The 20700-nt window shown below is 43.1% G+C and overlaps 2 protein-coding genes across 2 annotated transcripts; both read right to left on the reverse strand.

The window, feature by feature from the left end:
- Positions 1-16: 16 nt before the first annotated feature.
- LOC121581860 (polyadenylate-binding protein-interacting protein 1) lies at positions 17-5987 on the reverse strand. The gene is made up of 11 exons (XM_041897240.2): positions 5621-5987; positions 5016-5164; positions 4501-4683; positions 4240-4352; positions 3994-4105; positions 3520-3645; positions 3180-3286; positions 2821-2935; positions 2561-2615; positions 2397-2478; positions 17-1745 (listed from the first exon to the last, which is right to left on the reverse strand). The coding sequence occupies exons 1-11, from the start codon at positions 5799-5801 to the stop codon at positions 1655-1657; spliced, it is 1314 nt and encodes a 437-aa protein (XP_041753174.1). The 5' UTR covers positions 5802-5987; the 3' UTR covers positions 17-1654.
- A 2243-nt stretch (positions 5988-8230) lies between these two features.
- LOC121583154 (fibroblast growth factor 10-like) lies at positions 8231-19443 on the reverse strand. The gene is made up of 3 exons (XM_041899358.1): positions 18169-19443; positions 9804-9907; positions 8231-9124 (listed from the first exon to the last, which is right to left on the reverse strand). The coding sequence occupies exons 1-3, from the start codon at positions 18719-18721 to the stop codon at positions 8933-8935; spliced, it is 849 nt and encodes a 282-aa protein (XP_041755292.1). The 5' UTR covers positions 18722-19443; the 3' UTR covers positions 8231-8932.
- Between the last annotated feature and the right edge of the window lie 1257 nt (positions 19444-20700).

The following is a 20700-nucleotide window of genomic DNA, read 5'->3' on the forward strand; positions in this document are numbered from 1 at the left end:
GGATGTCTAGCTAGTGTCAGTGAAATATTCATATTATAAATAATTTATTGCAGACAAACAATACTGTGAATATTTACAAACTATAAAACAAACATTCCTTTTAATGTGTTTCATCAATTGATGATGGTAAAAACAACTTTAAATTTGCTGTGGAATCCACCCTGAGAGATTTATGTTGCAGTGGTTTCTTAATCACAGTTCCAAACTGCCTACTGCAAAAGGTTTAAAGCCGTGTTCAACTGACAAATTGGATTCAAAACAATACCGTTCCCACTTCCCAGCAACAGACAGTACTACTCAACAATTCTGTTAAATAACTTAACATTCTAAAAAGGCTAATTTGAACCTGTAAAAGAAAGAACAAAAACACCCCTAAAGTTTAAGCAACATTTGAGTTCTCTTTTATGGCCAGTTTTCTGCCACTTGTTGGTATTCAGTATTTGAAGCTCATTTGTTAGTTTCACAAATCCACCACCTTAAAATGCATAGCCTGATAAAGGGTGGTTGACCATCAAACTGAAATAAATGGCCAACTCCTCAGATGTATAATTAACAAACGGCCCTGGAGTTCAGTAGTGCAACATTCAGAACATTGAAAGCAGAGATGTACTATATAGAACAGACAATTCTCTTGAACACTGTATTTATTTACCCTGTTGCAACATCCGATGCAGTGCAGTATCCGTTCTATACATCACATTTGTATCTGCAATAGTCTGAGTGTTGCCTCCAACTGAATAAGCCCCTGCAGTATTCCCTGTAGCTGAACCCTATGTTGTCATTGATTATACAGTTAATATGCAATCAAACTCCACACACATTTGATGACATAGCAGCCTATTCAGATTGTCAATTATTTGCACATCTGACACCCATCTGCTATTTCCCCTAATGTGTAAACAGCACAAAACCCCATGGAATCTGATCTTTTGACTTCAGATTAATACCACATCCATATGTGGATCTCAATCCTGATACAATTCTGATTATCTATATGTGACCTCAGTCTGGACGCTCAGATCAGAGTTTTGCTCAGAAGTTTTTTGTTTGTTGGCACATTACCTGCAGTCATCAGAACAACCACCCCAAAATGTAAAGTAACAGTAATAGCATTTAATCCGTGTGCTACTTCAGAGGCTACATCAGTGTAAATGCGCAAATCTGATATGGGTCACATGTAAAACTGAGTGTGGACAGTCGGAAAATAATATTGATTTTCTTTCTATATCTAGAGTTGGGTTTTTAAGGTGTCTGTGTAAACACAGCCGTAGTAGTGTTTGAAATCCACAGCACACATTTCCCCTGCGGCATTAAGATGAAGAGCAAGGGAAATACGTCTTTCTGAAATAATCAAAAGCAGAGAAGGAACTCCCCCACCCCCCAAAAAAGCCAAACTCAAAACAGTCGGTATAACTCAGCAGATTATTGATCCAGTTGATTGTACCATATCTTCCAACCAACACAAATCCCAGCCAGAAAAAAAACCTGTAAGTGAAGTGCCACGAAGAGCAAACTATGCACTGTATTGTCCCCCCCCCCCCAAAAAAAAAACATATCGCTTGTTCTTTGATTTTTTCCAGTCGCAAACATTCCAGCAAGTCAAACACGAAAGGTATGTGCCAGTTCAGTCTCTCGCAGCACTCTCATGCTGGTCTCATTGTCGCTGTCTCCTCTCTGACTCTAGGCAGAACTTCTCAAAAGCTTCCTCGATCTCAGGGTCCATCTCATCCTCGTCATTGAACGATCTGGAACACAAACAATGATGTATATTCATTAAGATCAATAATGAACTGAACAAAGCGCAGGCAAATTCATTAAGGTTATTTACAGGTTTATTTCAAAAGCTGTTCAGTGTACCACTAAAGACCAAAAGGCGCACACACACACACACACACAGTTGAGTGAGAAAGGGGTAAGCTAACCCCCCTTTCTGGTCCATCTGCTGACTACTCTGAATAGGAGGCTCTGGCTTCCCCTGTTGCATTGTGGGCTAGACAATCACACTGACCCACACTGGCCCCACAAGTCAACGACCTCACGCTGCTCTCAGGTCATGTGACCTTGGTGACATTGGCATATGGACACATGACAAGACCAATCCTACAATTGTATTAGTAACAACGGCACTGGATTGCCTGACCTATTTGGTGTGTTTGACTGGCTCCCACAAATAAATATTCTAGAACTAGAGAGGGATATTCTATAACTACAGAGGAATATTCTACAACTACAGAATAACATTATAGAATTAGAGGAATATTCTAGAACCACAGATACATATTTAGTACCATCATGACTCAAACACATCCAACCAAGTCAACTGAAAGAGCAAAGAACATGACCACAACCAATCACTGTATAGACAATTAATACATTTGTCATTTAGCAATACTCACGATTCATTTCCATTCTCTTCACAATCCTCTGGGAAATAGTCATCTTCCCTATCTAGGATCTCCTGGTATTTTTCTGAATATTCTGTAACACCAAAACATACATTTAAGGACAATGCAAAGCGTTTGCAGGGTTTTACCTTGATGAATAATGGTGATATACTCACCAGGGTCGGCTGCGGTGAAGGGAGTGCCGTCTGCAGTGTAGAACGTAGGCTCATTCTGAGAGGAGAAACGCACAAAGAACAGCGTTGAAAAGGTTAGTAGGCATGAAATTCAATTTGAACATTAAACCAGTTTCCCAAAATGGTGGATCGTGCCAATTCCTTTTGGATCATGGGTTAAAGCTGGGAGCTGGCTTGAAACTTGAGAAGTTTAAAAGCTTAGATGGAGGGAGTAGTGTTGATTTCTAGCCCCAACTCCTCACCATAAAGTAATTGGGGTCATTGTCAGGTGTAGCGTCGGCAGCAGCAGCAGCGTGGACTCTGCCCCAGTTACTAGACCTCAGCTCCACCAGCCGCAATAACATCTGCTTCACATCTCTGATGGACACACAGACTGTCTTTTATTAATTTGTTCAATCACTCACTCGGCATCAACAACATCTCCTTCACACAACAGACACAGTCAGTCATTCATATGACCAGTTTCTATCTAATCCAATCTAAGAAGCTTTCATTTGACTTCTACATTTGGCAGAGGTAGTTTTGACAGAGTGTCTACTAAACACAAAGCAGCCAGTCTCTGGTCATTGCTACTTCATTCATCTCACATACACACACGCACCTGCTGCACTGGGAGTCCAGTAAGATGTTCTCAATCCTCTGGGTTAGCTGGTCCATGTCAGACTTCCCGTTTTCTTTCCATGCATCCTCCAGAACCGAGCCTGTCAACTACAGATGACATCACAGATAAAAGTTAATGTAACAAAGGGGAATTTGTCTTGCACATTATAACAAACTTGACAATATAAACATTATTACATTGTAATACAATAAAATCTTTTCCATTCACTTGGGATTGTAGCCTGCAGATTTCTCTTGAAAGAAGGTAAATAACTGTACCACAGATGACGTGGAACATTGAACCAGCTTGACTTTAGAGATCAGAAAACTTGCGAAATCACCTTGAGCAGTTTGACAGCACAGATTAGGTTTCCGTCCACTGGGTTAGATAAGAGGGCATCCATCAGGTCCCTCAGGGCGGTTAGCAGGATCTCAGCACGGGAAGGAGGCCCCTTTGCACTCTTCACCTGATACAATCAATTATACAGGAGGTCAGGTTCAGTCATCCTCTAGGGTTTATTATCAACTCAAAATGGATCTAGGGGGAGGAGTTATGGAAGGAGGTTGGGTTATTGGAGGCAAGTGTCAAAGTTGTGAGGAGCTGAAATGGAAATTGTTTTTACCATCAAGTGTCACTTTGGAAACAAGTGTTTTAATTAATACTTTTAAGTGCTATTCTCTTGGAATACAATGTACATTTTGCTGTATATGTTTTTACCCAAATAATAATAATAAAATTCAGCTCAATTCAACAGACCCACAGACACATAAATACCCCCAAAAGACTGGGACAGGACAAAGGCGCTCTTACTCACCTCTAGTCTGAGGTAGAGCTCCCCCAGAAAGAGCACATAGGCATGGAACTTCTTCTGTGTCTCCTGGTCCCCCCGCACCGCTACATCCCTCTGTTCATACTCTGTCTGACACCTACAGCACCCAGATACAGAGTGAGAGACAGGGTTTCTGTATAAATGGCTACAAGTGTTTCTTGTGGTGAAGCATCAGGATTAAGCTTGTGATGAAATCATAAGATGTTACTTTCTAATATTAACAAAGCTCACCGTTTAAGTAACAGCTGACGAAAGTTTCCACTTGCTGGGCTGAGTACGAGGTTATGAGACAGAAAGTTACAGAGCCTTGCCCCTGTGTACGAGAAATTGGGGATAGCAGTAGACTGCAAAAACAGACAAAATGGAACAACAGAACAGAACAAATTGAAAAAAAATACAGTAAAACAAAATACAGTAAACTACAGTACAGACATCGCTATTAAATTAATAAGCACGTAGATGACCGAACTGTGTGTGTGTTGATACACATACTTGTGTATAAATGAGTTCCACCAGTTCTTGCAGCGTCTCCTCAGTAGTGACCCAGCTGTTCAGCATGTTTACTATGTACTCAATGTCCATCTCAAAGGACCCCGGCGAGGAGTTTAGGTGGCTGAGAAACTCCTCAACCAATTCAGCCAATGTCGTCTCAGTATAATAGCCATCACTACCATCCTAAAATGGAGAATACAGGTAATCAAGGATTGGTGAAAAATATAGAAACTAGCTAGTAGCTACTGCCAGTACTTCCAGCTGAGAGCTACTCATTAGTAGTGGATGAGGTGAAGTGCAGTTGCCGAGACACTAGGCAACCCATTATCATTATGCATTATTACAGGGTGTACAGACTTTTTGTTCCGACCCAGCACCATCACACCAGATCTAATTTAATAAGGGGCTTGGTGATTACCCTAATTGAACCAGGTGTGTTAGTAGTACTGGACTGGAACAAAAGCCTGCACCCTGGTTGGGTTTCCAGGATCACTGGGGGAACACTGCTTTCGCACCTCATAGGGGGAGAAGCTGGCAGGGTAGAACTCCAGTGCATTGGCTGACAGAATGGAGGTCTTCACCAGAGTCTCCACACTTTTCACTTTGGAGGCAGGAGTGCTGTTGTTGTGAATGACTTGGTGGGGTTTGCTTGGTCTTCTGCTTTCTGAGGAAGCAAATTAAGATTTATTTTAAGTACACGTAGCTAGCAATAGAGGTCTGAGTGGCACATTAGGTAATGTGCTTGCCCTGTAACAGGGACACTCGGTGGCAGGGACCTAGCTTGTCATGTGACGTGATTTGGCCGCCGTCCTTGCGCTTCATTTAGTAACAGGTGCAACTAGTTAGTTAGCTACTTAGGTAATTTGTCAGAGGGATTCAATTCTTCTAGGGGCGTTTTAAAACGACGATAGTTTGCAAGTTTGCTAGGTTGTCACTAGCAGCAGGCCTGTGCAAACGAACAGGGCATTTTGCGCGCTCTAGCCCTCGAGCTAGAATGTTGTGTAACTTCTTCACACACTAGCTACCTACCTAGCTAGCTAACATGTTAACACGCATAGCTAGCTAAAACAAATGGCTAAATTAACAGTAAAGGCATAGTTGGTCTGACATCAAATCTTACCTCCCCCGATAGCTTCACTAGTGTTTGTGTTCTCAGTCAAAGGTGGAGACGTCCGAGGTTGCCGTAGAGGCTCACTCTCGTTGAAAACAGATGTGGAGTCTCCTACATCTGCGAGGCCGGGCCTTCTTGGCTTTATACGGACTCTACCTGCGCCTGGAGTTCGGTCGAAATTCTCAGTCATCTCTTTTGCTTGTTTGTGCTACGACTTGTTCGGTGAGGCGCAACAGAAAACCATTCGAAAAAAAGAGGTGGTTTGGCAATTCCAATGACGTGTTACGAAATTATTTAGTTTGGTCTCACTCACCATACCTCACATTCATATTTACCAGCAAGCTAGCTAGTTCTGTTCTAGAACGGATATTACAACATATTTCTGTTAGGGCCACTTCCTTCAACAACAAATCCGATATCGGCTGAGATTATCTATGAACGTGTTGGCGACCTCTAGGGGAGCGGTAGAGCACCAACAGAGCAGAGCCGAGCCTATATCTCATTGAGCGGACTGAGTAGCCTGGAAAAAGTCCCAGGAAGCCTACTTTGATCTGAAGCAAGAAAGTACGTTTATCTAGCTAATACACATACTGTATCATGTTAAATGTGACGCAGTTTCTTCAGCAATGAAAGAGAGTGGGATGATCAAGTAATATAAACATACCCCAGCCTCCCGTATTACAATAAAACCACAGATGCATCAGAGAGCAGTATCAGGATCCTGTGGATCACACCAACCCTCTCACATGTGTCGCTCTCCCCCTGCTCTCTCCGTAGCTGCCCATTACAGCCATGTGTGTTGCACCAGACCTTAGAAGAAGCAGTCATTAATTGTTTAGCCTCCAGTCATTTTCCACTTGTTTCCCAAAGCTGGATCACATTATGTCAAAGAGCATTCCCGTTCCAGAAATGTGTAGACCCACTTTGATAAAAGATTATGGCCCCTATTTTCTGTTATTGCAAAATGGGTGTCTTGGAGGGAATTCAAACATTCACAAGTGAAGTCCTGTGAATGCGTAGAAGATGAAAGATGACAATACCTTTACGAATCCTTGAAGTAGTAGTAGACTAGCTAGAGTTGGTATAGCCAACAGCAGCACTGTGTGTGTTCAGTGCAATTCGTTTAAAGGAAAGGTCGCACTCTAGTAGCTCGGAAAGGGGTTATATTTGGACTGGGCAGAAATACACTTGTTAAAAATGTTGCGAATGGCGGGGCAAAAACCCTACGCATTTCACCAATACCCTGATAGTTGGGAATTGTAGCATAGCTCATATAGCGAGGATTGCTACAGTACACTATGTTGGATTGCATTGCAACATTCAAAAGTGTTGATCATTCATTGTGAGTCCATAAACCATCATTGCAGGGACAATATTAGCATTTCTAGCTCAAAGCAAATACCATCATGATCCCTGGCCTCCTGCAGTAGCTCCGAACATCTTAACAATAGTTCCGGACCAGGAATCACGGTCTCTAGTTGAATGGGATAAATCTGGGAATTTGGGAAACGTTCTGTCTTTCATGTTAGTTTTGCACGCACTTTGTGTTCTTTTCCCAATTGCACGCCCTTACATAGATACAATTAGATGTTCATGCACAGAGGATGAGAGACACGGGACATTTGTGTTAACATTCTCCCCCTAGTCTTTTGATCTGGCATCTGCCAGCTGTCATTGATTAGAGCATTTGTTGATGATCACAGGAGGAAGTGGGTAGGGAGACACAGGTCATAAATAATAATATAATGTTTTATTGACACACACCAGATAGGTGCAGTGAAATGTGGTGTTTTACAGGGTCAGCCATTGTAGTACAGTGCCCATGGAGGAAATGAAGGTTAAGTGCCTTGCTCAAGGGCACATTGACAGATTTTTCACCTTGTTGGCTCGGGTATTCAAAGCACACACACACACACACACACACACACACACACACACACACACACACACACACACACACACACACACACACACACACACACACACACACACACACACACACACTGCACCAGATAATGTTAAATAGTGCTTGATGTGGGACATTACAATGCTGAAATGTGAGGTCTACAGGCTATTCACTTTTCTTCATATTACTTACTGTATGAAACAAGTGTTTCTTGCTTGTTCAGTATCCATGTGACCTAAGGCCTCATGCCATTTGGGAATGTTGCATCTCCACACTAATGGGGTGATAGTTGAGGAAATAATGTAAGCCCATACCAGTGTAGTTACCTCCCTTCCATTTTCATGTGGTCGGCCTGTATGTTTCCAGTTTGTTTGGTGGGTCTGTAATGGTTGCCTTTTGTCATTACCTACCTCAGTCAGCCTGATAAGAATAGTCACTCAGCGTGACCTGAAAACCACACTGGGTCTCTGTGCTCTGGGTTTTCATCCTGTTACCATTACCTGTTACCTTAGAATATATCTACTTTGAATGTAGTTGAGAAGCAGAGCATTTTGATTTTTCTTTCAGAATTATTGTATTAACAGTATCTGATTTATTGGGTCACAATCTCGATCATATGTATATTTGTCAGATTTGTCAGCCAGTTCAAGTTGCATACTTTATTGATGGACATGAGAACATCTGGATACCGAGGAGGAAATAGCTGATTTATTTTATTTACTTCACAGACACGATGAGGTGTAAAGAATGCAATGAAATGTTCACCTTCTTTCCACCTCCAGTTAAATATTACACAAAATAAATAATTTACTTCAACACAGTCAAAGCTCAGTGGTTAAGTATCATACGTTAGTTTTTTCTTTCACTGTATTCACTTTTGCAATGGTTCCAAGCTTTCATGACCACTAGGATCTTGCTCAATAAAAAAAAAAACTCGCATTTACCAATCTGTTAGGACTTCTTCTTCATTTCAGAATGTCCAGATTATTGAAATGAGATTGAGAACCATGGACAACAGTTAGAAAAAGTGTTTTGTATACACAACACCAGTGCTTCCTCAGTTCATCCACCAGGTGTGTGAAACAACTTCCTACTTTGTTCCCCCATGTCACGCCCTCCTTCAGTCCACCTCTTTCAAATGATTTGGCACAGAATAGTATTCAAATTTCACCCTGTGCCACAGAAAACACTGTCCATCCCCAAACCAATAAACCATCTCAATGAAAGTCAAAAGCAGGGTGTATCTGCACAGTTAATTACCTTCCTTAGAGAAAATATGTATTTTAGAAATGTTATAGTTCAGATGCCCTCTGTCCAGATTAGAGTAAATGTTTTAAATCCTTATTTGAAAGATTGTTCAGTGCTGAATAGCTCTCCCACAGGGTCTGTCTAGTCCAGTGAAACACTCCCCTTCATCACACCATGATGGGGAGGAAGTGGGTGGCTGTGTTCCTCCTCCGTGTTTTCTTCCCTCTCAGTGGCCTCCCGTGGACACTCAGGCCCACAAACATCTGTCTCTTCTTGTTCTTCCACTCGGCTGAGGCGTAGGTGTTATAGCCGTTCTCCTCAATACGCTCCTTCAGTGTGCAGTCAATGCCAAACTCTCTCTGGAAGAACAAAGGACATTATTGGGTTACATTCTCAAATGTGTATTTGGATACCGACTCAATACATTTTTATACTGAATCAACTATTTTCATTTGTGAAGTGCATACACTAGCAAAGGATGTGAGAATACTATAGTTATAGTTCATGTACTGTTTTTATTTATTTATTCTGCATATTAATTTATTTGAAATTTGCAGAATTAAATCTCTTGAGATGCACCATCTCATTTTCAAGTGTCCAAGTGTCCAAATGTAAAAACAAAATAAACAAACAATACTTAGTAACAAGAATAATATGGCAACTACTGTCTAATAACATCTAGTTAGCTAACTGACAACCAATTCAACTTAGTCAAGATGTACCATATTACTAGTACCATGTACTAGAGGGGTACATTCAATATAACTAGTTAATTATGCAAATCTGTTACAGTGATAGATGGGATATATTCTAATGTCACTTAGCACTGTAGTCATGACTTGCTGACCTCCAATTTCCTCTTTGAATCATATGCACTTGCTTTGGAAAATGTGCTCTTTGAAGTTCTGATAGTTTCCACTGCACCATTAGTTAAAAGTGAACCCAGCTCCAAAGATAAGAACTCTTGTGATAAAGACAAAAGGAATCTAAGTGTATCTTTTTGAGGCTTGTTGAATGACCTCTGACCCGGATACTGACCGCTCCATACAGCTCTCCCTTCCTGCTGATAGCCAGGTAATAGTTACTGCCCAGGCCTTTGATAGCCACCACCCCCACATCCACTGACGTGATCTCCAGAATACCTGAGAACACACACAAAAAACATGTATAATCATTTAGAAACAAGTGATACATTTTATGAACCGTTTATAATCATCATGACCACTTATCTGTAACCATTCAGGCAGGGAATTTTAAGGCAGACCACATACATACTATTGGCCTAGACCAGAACACAGAGGCAGACTAAATAGAAGCTATGGAATGTGTTCTGGATCTGCTGTAGTCATACAGTGGGGGAAAAAAGTATTTAGTCAGCCACCAATTGTGCAAGTTCTCCCACTTAAAAAGATGAGAGAGGCCTGTAATTTTCATCATAGGTACACGTCAACTATGACAGACAAAATGAGGGAAAAAAATCCAGAAAATCACATTGTAGGATTTTTAATGAATTTATTTGCAAATTATGGTGGAAAATAAGTATTTGGTCAATAACAAATGTTTCTCAATACTTTTTTTATATACCCTTTGTTGGCAATGACACAGGTCAAACGTTTTCTGTAAGTCTTCACAAGGTTTTCACACACTGTTGCTGGTATTTTGGCCCATTCCTCCATGCAGATCTCCTCTAGAGCAGTGATGTTTTGGGGCTGTCGCTGGGCAACACGGACTTTCAACTCCCTCCACAGATTTTCTATGGGGTTGAGATCTGGAGACTGGCTAGGCCACTCCAGGACCTTGAAATGCTTCTTACGAAGCCACTCCTTCGTTGCCCGGGCGGTGTGTTTGGGATCATTGTCATGCTGAAAGACCCAGCCACGTTTCATCTTCAATGCCCTTGCTGATGGAAGGAGGTTTTCACTCAAAATCTCACGGTACATGGCCCCATTCATTCTTTCCTTTACACGGATCAGTCGTCCTGGTCCCTTTGCAGAAAAACAGCCCCAAAGCATGATGTTTCCACCCCCATGCTTCACAGTAGGTATGGTGTTCTTTGGATGCAACTCAGCATTCTTTGTCCTCCAAACACGACGAGTTGAGTTTTGACCAAAAAGTTCTATTTTGGTTTCATCTGACCATATGACATTCTCCCAATCCTCTTCTGGATCATCCAAATGCACTCTAGCAAACTTCAGACGGGCCTGGACATGTACTGGCTTAAGCAGGGGGACAGGTCTGGCACTGCAGGATTTGAGTCCCTGGCGGCGTAGTGTGTTACTGATGGTAGGCTTTGTTACTTTGGTCCCAGCTCTCTGCAGGTCATTCACTAGGTCCCCCGTGTGGTTCTGGGATTTTTGCTCACCGTTCTTGTGATCATTTTGACCCCACGGGGTGAGATCTTGCGTGGAGCCCCAGATCGAGTGAGTTTATCAGTTGTCTTGTATGTCTTCCATTTCCTAATAATTGCTCCCACAGTTGATTTCTTCAAACCAAGCTGCTTACCTATTGCAGATTCAGTCTTCCCAGCCTGGTGCAGGTCTACAATTTTGTTTCTGGTGTCCTTTGACAGCTCTTTGGTCTTGGCCATAGTGGAGTTTGGAGTGTGACTGTTTGAGGTTGTGGACAGGTGTCTTTTATACTGATAACAAGTTCAAACAGGTGCCATTAATACAGGTAACGAGTGGAGGACAGAGGAGCCTCTTAAAGAAGAAGTTACATGTCTGTGAGAGCCAGAAATCTTGCTTGTTTGTAGGTGACCAAATACTTATTTTCCACCATAATTTGCAAATAAATTCATTAAAAATCCTACAATGTGATTTTCTGGAATTCTTTTCCTCAATTTGTCTGTCATAGTTGACGTGTACCTATGATGAAAATTACAGGCCTCTCTCATCTTTTTAAGTGGGAGAACTTGCACAATTGGTGGCTGACTAAATACTTTTTTTCCCCACTGTATAAATTAGACAAGAGCTTGTAGAACTATCAGGAGTGTCTGCCTACCTCTCCTTACATGAAATATTAGTTTGTATTTGTGTTGTTTATTAGGTTTAACCAAATGGGAAAAGTGAGTTAAATGTGTTGAAAATAAATAGGTTGCAACTTCAAATATAGGTTTGTTAATAATCAAATATAACAGTTGGCATTGAATCATATATTTTTTAATTGAGAAAACCTAACAGATTTACTTGTAACCAGCTGAAGTAAAAAAAAAAATATGTTGATCCAAAGAGCAAATTTTTTTTTTTACTCTGTAGAGCCTTTCTCAAGACAAAACATTACCTAGATGTGTTTGAGAAAGCCTCTAGCTGAAATCATGTGGGTTCATAGCCAACTGTCATGCTATCGGTCAGATTTATGGTACTCTAATACTCTTGTTCATAGTTAGAGAAAAGCCTGAAGAATCTCTTAAACTGTAGAGTTTTCATCCATCCATCCATCCTTCATATCACCCATATAAGTGTGCTTCATCTACGTAGAGCCACAGTCTACACAGAAGAACAGACTTCAGCTTAATAACTAATTTGGCATGAGGATTATAATAAGTGCAGGTTTGATTTATTTGTGAATAGTTTGGCTCGTTTGGTATGTAAGCCCCCAATTCCCAGTGCAAATATTCTGTTTTCCCGAAAGCCATTAGAAGAGGTTGAATTATACGGCAGTAAGCATAGCATGCTGCTGTTGTAGACAGCTGAGGTTATTTGTGTGTCCGTAGTATCAGAGAGGTCAGAGAGATACAGCTTCCTAATCTGTCTGTTGACCAGAGAGCCCACTTATCACACACACACACACACAAACACACACACACACACACACACACACACACACACACACACACACACACACACACACACACACACACACACACACACACACACACACACACACACACACACACACACACACACACACACACACACACACACACACACACACACAGACACACACAGACACACACAGACACACACACACAGACACACACACACAGACACACACAAACACACACACACACACACACACACACACACACACACACACACACACACACACACACACACACACACACACACACACACACAACACACACAAACACGCATGCATGCAAACACACACACACACACGCACACACCCACACACATTTATCTCATCTGAAACTGGTGTGTGTTAATGGCCCCTCTCTGGATCCTATGGCACGTTTGATTTCATGACACCCTCCTTCACTTCCTCTCCCCACTTCCTGTGTGCTGTTGTTATCCTGATACACACACACACACACACACACACACACACACACACACACACACACACACACAGACACACACACAAACACACACACACACACACACACACACACACACACACACACACACACACACACACACACACACACACACACACACACACACACACACACACAAACACACACACACACACAAACACACAAACACGCATGCATGCAAACACACACACACACACGCACACACCCACACACATTTATCTCATCTGAAACTGGTGTGTGTTAATGGCCCCTCTCTGGATCCTATGGCACGTTTGATTTCATGACACCCTCCTTCACTTCCTCTCCCCACTTCCTGTGTGCTGTTGTTATCCTGATACACACACACACACACACACACACACACACACACACACACACACACACACACACACACACACACACACTGCAGGGAGTTGTCATGACGATGGCCTTTGATCAGACTGCCAGAGCAGTTCCCCTCCTTCCTCCCTGATGAGTTAGTGAAGCCGCCTGTGTCACTGTCAAGTTCCCTGTCTTGTGGTCGGACCGTCTAAAGGTGCTGTGTGAAACAGGTGTCCTGAAAAAAATGCCCTTCGAAATATACTGTGACCTACACCCCTGTCTTCACATCAGCGAGGTAGCCTCTGCATTAGTTTCCAGTTCAAACAGGTTCACACCGGCAGGTGAAGTGGTGGTAGGGACCATGACACAACGGCCATTGAAGATCTGAGAGTTGCTTCAGTAAGGGATCAGGTTTCAGGTATCGAGTGAGGCTGTAAGACTATCTAACGCTGTCTCTGGTCCCTCTGTAAACATGCTGGGGATGAAAGGAGAGAGAACAGAGGAGGACAGATGAGCCATGACAGAGAGACAGATAGAGGAGGATTAGAAAGACCTTAATGACCACTGATCAAACACACACACCGGAGGCTGGGGCGAGATGGTTTGTATGAAGTCTGAACACACACACACAGAGTTCCAGACACACACACATAGGTGTGCATATACTTGCGAGCAAGCATTGTGTACACACACCCATATGCATGCTCACACACATGCTCACACATATGTACAGTCTCTACACTATTTCTCTATAGAGAAAAGCCACCCGTATCCACTCGGTCTGTGATGATTCATGTTCAGCACTACTGTCTACTTGCTCACCCAGGAATGATATCTACAACGCCGCAAGGGCGGAAAAAAACTAACAGAAGCCATTAGGACAAATGTGTTTTTCATTCAACATATTACACCTGGGTCAACCACACATCTCCAACTGTTTATTTAGGGAAATATTGGTTGCATGCTGGACTCTTCCTCCTAATGTGTGGCTCATTTGATATGCTCTGTTTGTAGTTACTGCAGTAAATGGTGCGTTCGGGTGGAATGGGAGCAAACAATGCCAATGTGAATTAAAGGTGGGTTTTCCATAATGGGTTGCCAGGTAAATGTGGATTTTCCACAGTGGGTTTCCAGGTAAAGGTGGATTTTGCCATTGCTATTCGTGGTACCTGGAAGTTTACTCTTCGAAAAAAAAAGTGTTGTCTCCAAAAAATTGAGCTTACAGTACAGATACACTGTAGCCTATTTGATTTAAGAATAAGGAAAAAATATACTTAGATATCTGAAACCATTCCAACTGTATTGTCATGTTGAAATATGGGAATGACAGAAACATAAATCAGCTGTAATGCAGATTAGGACCACATTGAATGTAATTAGTTTGTTCATACCCTTCCTCTCTCCACCTCCATAAACATCTTCACATCTCATATCTCAGTGTCCCTGAGAGAACTGGCTGTGGTTTCCCTTCTGAGGGGCACACAAACACACACACACACACACACACACACACACACACACACACAGAGCGAATGAGGAACATGCCAGTCCCAGTCTGGAGGCGCCTCAGCACACATGACTCCTGGGAAGAGAAAGACACAAACACATTTGGTGGCCTCCTGTATTGCCCTCCTGCTCTCTTGACAGGCTGAGCTCACACTCACACCATCCCAGCTTGGGGAAATTAGACTAATCTGTCCGCCGCCAGACATCTGTTAGGGCCTCAGTTAGAACTGTTCGAGTCCACCATTACTGTTCTCAGTAACTGTGTATAATTCATTTGAAATATTTTAGGCTTTTCAAATGTGGTGAGATGCAACAATATAGCAAACCAAGTTATCGATAAGTTGAGTTGCTTTTATTAGCTGATGTGTAGCTTTATGTACATGCACTTCTTTTTGCAAAGCGCCATGTTGGGAATCTATTCCAGCCCTCTCTCCCAGCAGAATCCCAGCATGAGGAACGCCATGTGGGACAGTTTTTCACAGGCATCCCCATAAATCTATGGGAGGTTGGATACATGCTCTTAAACAGACAAGAGCAGGGTCCTCCCAGGGCAGCCCCCAAAACCACCACCTCTACATCTGTCGAGATCTTTGCTAGCAAGGTTGGTAGTTCAAGCCCAATACCAGTTGTTCCCCCTCATTCGCAACACTGTTGTAACCAGGTTTCAAAGCTCGGGTCTCAGCCTTGCACACAAACAAACTGGACCTAAATCATATCTCCAAAAAGGAGGGGTAATAAGAATGACTAGTGAAAGATTGGTAACTTGGTCTCCAGATATGCTTCTGTACTGCACAAACAGCATGATTTTAAATATCTATGGAAAGATTGCCACATGCTTGCTGATAGCAAGAACAAGCAAATATATTTTCTTTAGGAAATGTACTTTTCTAGTTTTATTCATACAGTAAATCCATTATTATGATGCTATTATTTTCTATCAACCCAGTGGTTTTAACTGGGCATTACCACAGAATCGTTGGCAAAAACCTGATGTAGTGTCATTTTCTGGAGCTACAAAGGACATCATCCCAGGGATCATGTCTAGGCCCTGGGCCAGAGCAGAGACCGGAGCTGCTCTCCTGTAGTATCTCTTTCCCTGTGAACCTGATAGTGGGCCATATAATCCACACACACTGTCCTCAGTCCCCCCCAGGAAATGACTTTATGACAGCACCATTGATACTGAACACTCGCGGCTTTGATGTGACCACAATGATGTTCAACCATGTCATTCATGAATTAGTACCCTGCCCCAACCTCCCCTACCACTGCAGTCATACCCAACCCAAAGATAAACTTGGTCACCTTTTGCAGAGGCTTAGTATTGTATACTGCAGTATATTACTAATATATACTAGTAGTACTGTAGTATTATAGCCTGATGTATAAATAATTGTGAGAGTGATGAGAGACAATAGAAAGATTCAATAAGTTAACACCTACTAGCTTCACGTTGAAGCCGCCGATCATCTTAGTGAAGACATTGCTGGCCTGGCTGTTGTACTATGTCACAAATACCCAAAAGGGGCCTATTGAAATTCATAGCATTTATGCCTCACTGTCAAATAAAGACAGTGTAAAGTCTATAAAGACATTTACATTTTTGTCATTTAGCAGACGCTCTTATCCAGAGCGACTTACAGGAGCAATTAGGGTTAAGTGCCTTGCTCAAGGGCACATCGACAGATTTTTCACCTAGTCGGCTCGGGGATTAGAACCAGCGACCTTTCGGTTACTGGCACAACGCTCTTAACCACTAAGCTACCTGCCGCCCCATTTATATAAAAGCGTAGGGTCTATAAAGACATTTCTGTCATCTTCTTGTCAAAACAAACACCAATAGTTACATTTTTACTTCCCTTACTCTTTCCCATAAGCCTCTTTGATTGATTTTGTGGTTTAGAACTCCCAGGAGAAACGCTAAAGACTTCCATATACACGGGATGGGGGTGGTGTGTGGGGGTGGTGGGGGTGTGTGGGGGGGGTTGTAGTTTAAGTGGGCACATGTGTCTCTGGTTGCTTGGTTTGCTACATCCGAACACACCCCCACTTGAGCATGTGCGTGCCCGCACACAGATAGGCTCACACACTTAACTTATTGGAATGAGTGGGTTGATAGAAAGGGGATGCATAGTAGATATAGTACATTTATCCAAGTTATTATTACAACAGTACACTGAGCACGCTAAATAACAAGAGTTACAGTGAAGACAGCAACAAAGTGTTACAATAAGTTATTCAGGCATATACATGTACAAATTACCTTGACTAAACTGTACCCCAGCAGATTGACTTGGTAGCGGTACCCCCTGTATATAGACTCATTATTGTTATTATTTTTTACTTTAGTAAATATTTTCTTAACTTTAATTTTACTTAAAACTGCATTGTTGGTTAAGGGCTTGTAAGTAAGCATTTCACTGTAACGTACTTGTAAAATATAATCTGTGACACATTCATAGTGTAACTAATGCTCTCTCTACTGAGCGTGATAGGCTATCCATCACGTTGTATTCGGCGCATCTGACAAATACAATTTGATTTGATTTGATTTGAATAGGGCATGAGTACAAAACATCTACATTTATGTTTCTGTACCTCTGTAAATTAACCAGATCACATTCACATTATACTGCATTGATCATAAACCACACGGCATCAGCATTATGTGCAATATTTGTGGACTTAAATTAAGCGGACTGGATGTGTGTGAGAACATCTTAGAGCATGGTAGTGATTGGCATATCCTCTCCTACCCCCAGTCCTGCTCCTCTCTAGCTGTTATCAGTACTGTTGACTCTGGGCTGTGAATACGGACAGATAACAGGTTGGTAATCTCTCCCTCCCTGGTCCTGTTTTAATCATCTGAGCGCTACCATCATTGTGCGGAATGTCGGGACAGGACAGATATCACAAGGATGTCTGGTAGATACAGTAGGGAGCTTCTTGTCAGGAATGTTTCGCCTAGATCTAAGAATGAACAGGTCTGCCATCCGTGAATGGCTGGGAGACAGATCTTGCCACCATTTAGATTCAACATGCCGTATTGATGATCAATGCTAAAAAAGTTGTGCTGGAAACCTGTCTTTCCATACATACAGTAAAGTTATTCAACGCAAGTCAATAATTTTCTTTTTTTTTCTGTAATTTGTATGATATTCTGTAGTGAAGACCGTGCCAAAAGAGTGAGGAAAGCCTCGACAACACAATGGATTATTTTCAATACGCTATGGCTGAACCTCTGTTTCCTCCTCTTTTACTCTCCTACAAATTAAAAAACATACTCTTGTGGTTACTTACTGAGGGGGTCGTCTTTGCTCTTGGTCCCATTGACTCTGCCATTCTTATCAATCCGCAGGAAGAACTTCTGGAAGGAGAAGAGCTTCCTCTGCCGCACATCTCCCTGCAGGTGGTTGTAGCTACGTACGTGCCTCCCCAGTGGACCCCCTATCCTTTCCAAGGAACCTCCAGTTTCTCCAACCCTGGACGCAGCCAGGGAACTATTCACTGGTGCCCTAAGAGGACTGCTGGGGCTGGGGGGCTGGAGGCTGGGGCTGGGGGACTGGAGCCTGGGGCTGGGGGACTGGAGCCTGGGGCTATGTGGCTGGAGCCTGGGGCTATGTGGCTGGAGCCTGCCTCTGTAGAGAGCTTGGTGGCAGACAACCACAGGGAGGGAAAGGGAGAGCAGCAGTGCTAGCAGCAGAGACAGGGACAGGCTGGAAAAGAAGGACCCAAAGATTAAGCTGGTGCCAGAGCCAGACCTAAACCTGGACCCAGAGCCAGACCTAAACCAAAACCCAGAGGTGGCCCAGGCAGAAACAGCCTTACTCCCTCCAGCAGCCCATGTGCTCATGATAGAGTGGTGTGGGGAGGACTGGAAGCAGCCTCACAGCCTGGGACATGCTGCTGGGGACAGGGGAGGCTGGGAGGGCAGGGAGGGGAGCCCTCCTGGGAAATGGGTATCTCTGGTACCTAGTCTACCAGGTCTATATGCAAAAGAGATTTCCTCCTCAATGATACCTATTTGGATAGAAAATCATTGTCTCCTTGCCATTCTTTTGGTAGTTAGAGCAATTATTGTACTGAAAGTCAATGTATTCCAATGTTCTCTTTCACTTTTGTTCCTATACTGATGTCCCGGTAGATAAATTAAGACAAATAAAAATTAATTAATAAAACAGCCTATTGTCCCACTCGTCTTATTGTTGCCAGTGCAAATACCATCAGTGTATTCCAATGACAAATCAGGCAGGCGTCCTATGTTCCACTTTTGAAACTTCGCTGTTCCTGGTGCTGAATTTAATTCCAAACCAGAGTTCCTTAGATGGCTACTCCAACAATGAAAGGTCCACTGGCATAGGAACATTCTACTAACACTTTCTCCAGGTTCATCCCTCTGTCTCCTAAGGCCCAAACATTCAACAGCTCACTGCTGCCAGATACCCTCCACAGATTTCCAGATTTCACTAAAAAGAGAGAGAAGGTAAAATAAAAGGTAGAGTGAAATCCTGGTTGGCCAGTGTGTGCCTGTGAGAGATTTTCCTCCTCTCTGCTCTCTCCATGGATGAGTGTGGAGTGGACTCCTCTCCCTCTCAATTACAATGACTCCACCTTCACTGAGGTAACAGGCTGAGGAGGGGTGTGTGTGTTTGTGTGTTTGTGTGTGTGTGTGTGTGAATATGAGACTGTCAGTTGATCTGCCCCCTCTCTTTAACTCCCACCCTCTCCTTCTCTCCCTCTCTCTCTCCACCCCACCTCTCTCTTTCTCTTCCTTTCGCTCTCCCCCTCCACCTCTCCCTCTCCCCCCAACTCTCTCTCCATCCTCCACCTCTTTCTCCCCCCTCCACCTCTCTCTCACCCCTCCACCTCTCTATCTCCCCCTCCACCACTCTCTCTCCACTCTCCACATCTCTCTCCCCCCCCTCCACCTCCCCCTCTCTCTCCCCGCCACCCCCCCCCTCTCTCTCTCTCTCTCTCTCTCTCTCTCACACACACACACTGTCTTTCTCTTGTGCATTCCCAAACCAAACCAACCCCTCCCACTCCACTTACCCTGCTCTCATTTCCCATCACCCCTCTCTCATATGGGAGTGAGCTGGGAGTTGTGTGTGTGTGTTTGTGTGTACGTGTGCATGCGTGAGAATATGGGGCTGAGTGACAGGGGTGGAGGTGTGAATGGAGACCAGGGTACGATAGGATATATCTGGGTTGATAGTGCAGGGGTGGAGGTGTGAATGGAGACCAGGCTAGGTAAGGATTTATCTGGGTTGATAGTGCAGGGGTGGAGGTGATAGTAACAGACCAGTCACTTAGGTGTTTCAAACACTCCATTGGCTGCCAGGTTAGTGGGCTGTTTTAGTGTATATGGAGAGGATGTAGTGGGAGTGTTTTCTTTTTATAGCTGTGTGTGTGTGTGTGTGTGTGTGTGTGTGTGTGTGTGTGTGTGTGTGTGTGTGTGTGTGTGTGGCGTGTGCGTGTGCGTGTGTATAATTTGAAATGCAACTACTTGGTACTGGTACCATCAAGATATGAGAAATCAGACCTGATGCCATTTCTTGTCTCTCCAAATAAAACGTACTATAAGGTAACCACTGCTAGGTCCAATCCAATGGCAGCTCTAAGAGGATCTCAGTCAGGCCTTGGTTCCAGTCCAATGGCAGCTCTAAGACGATCTCAGTCAGGCCTTGGTTCCAGTCCAATGGCAGCTCTAAGATGATCTCAGTCAGGCCTCTCTTATCTCGCCACCTTCCTCTGAGACTCAGGTGTCACATGACCAATTAGAAGCTCTTATACTCCCCTACTCAGAGTTGTGGCACTTCTGTCACGTTTTCC

The sequence above is a fragment of the Coregonus clupeaformis genome, chromosome 18 (assembly GCF_020615455.1).
Source record: "Coregonus clupeaformis isolate EN_2021a chromosome 18, ASM2061545v1, whole genome shotgun sequence".
In the NCBI taxonomy this organism is placed as follows: Eukaryota; Metazoa; Chordata; class Actinopteri; order Salmoniformes; family Salmonidae; genus Coregonus; species Coregonus clupeaformis.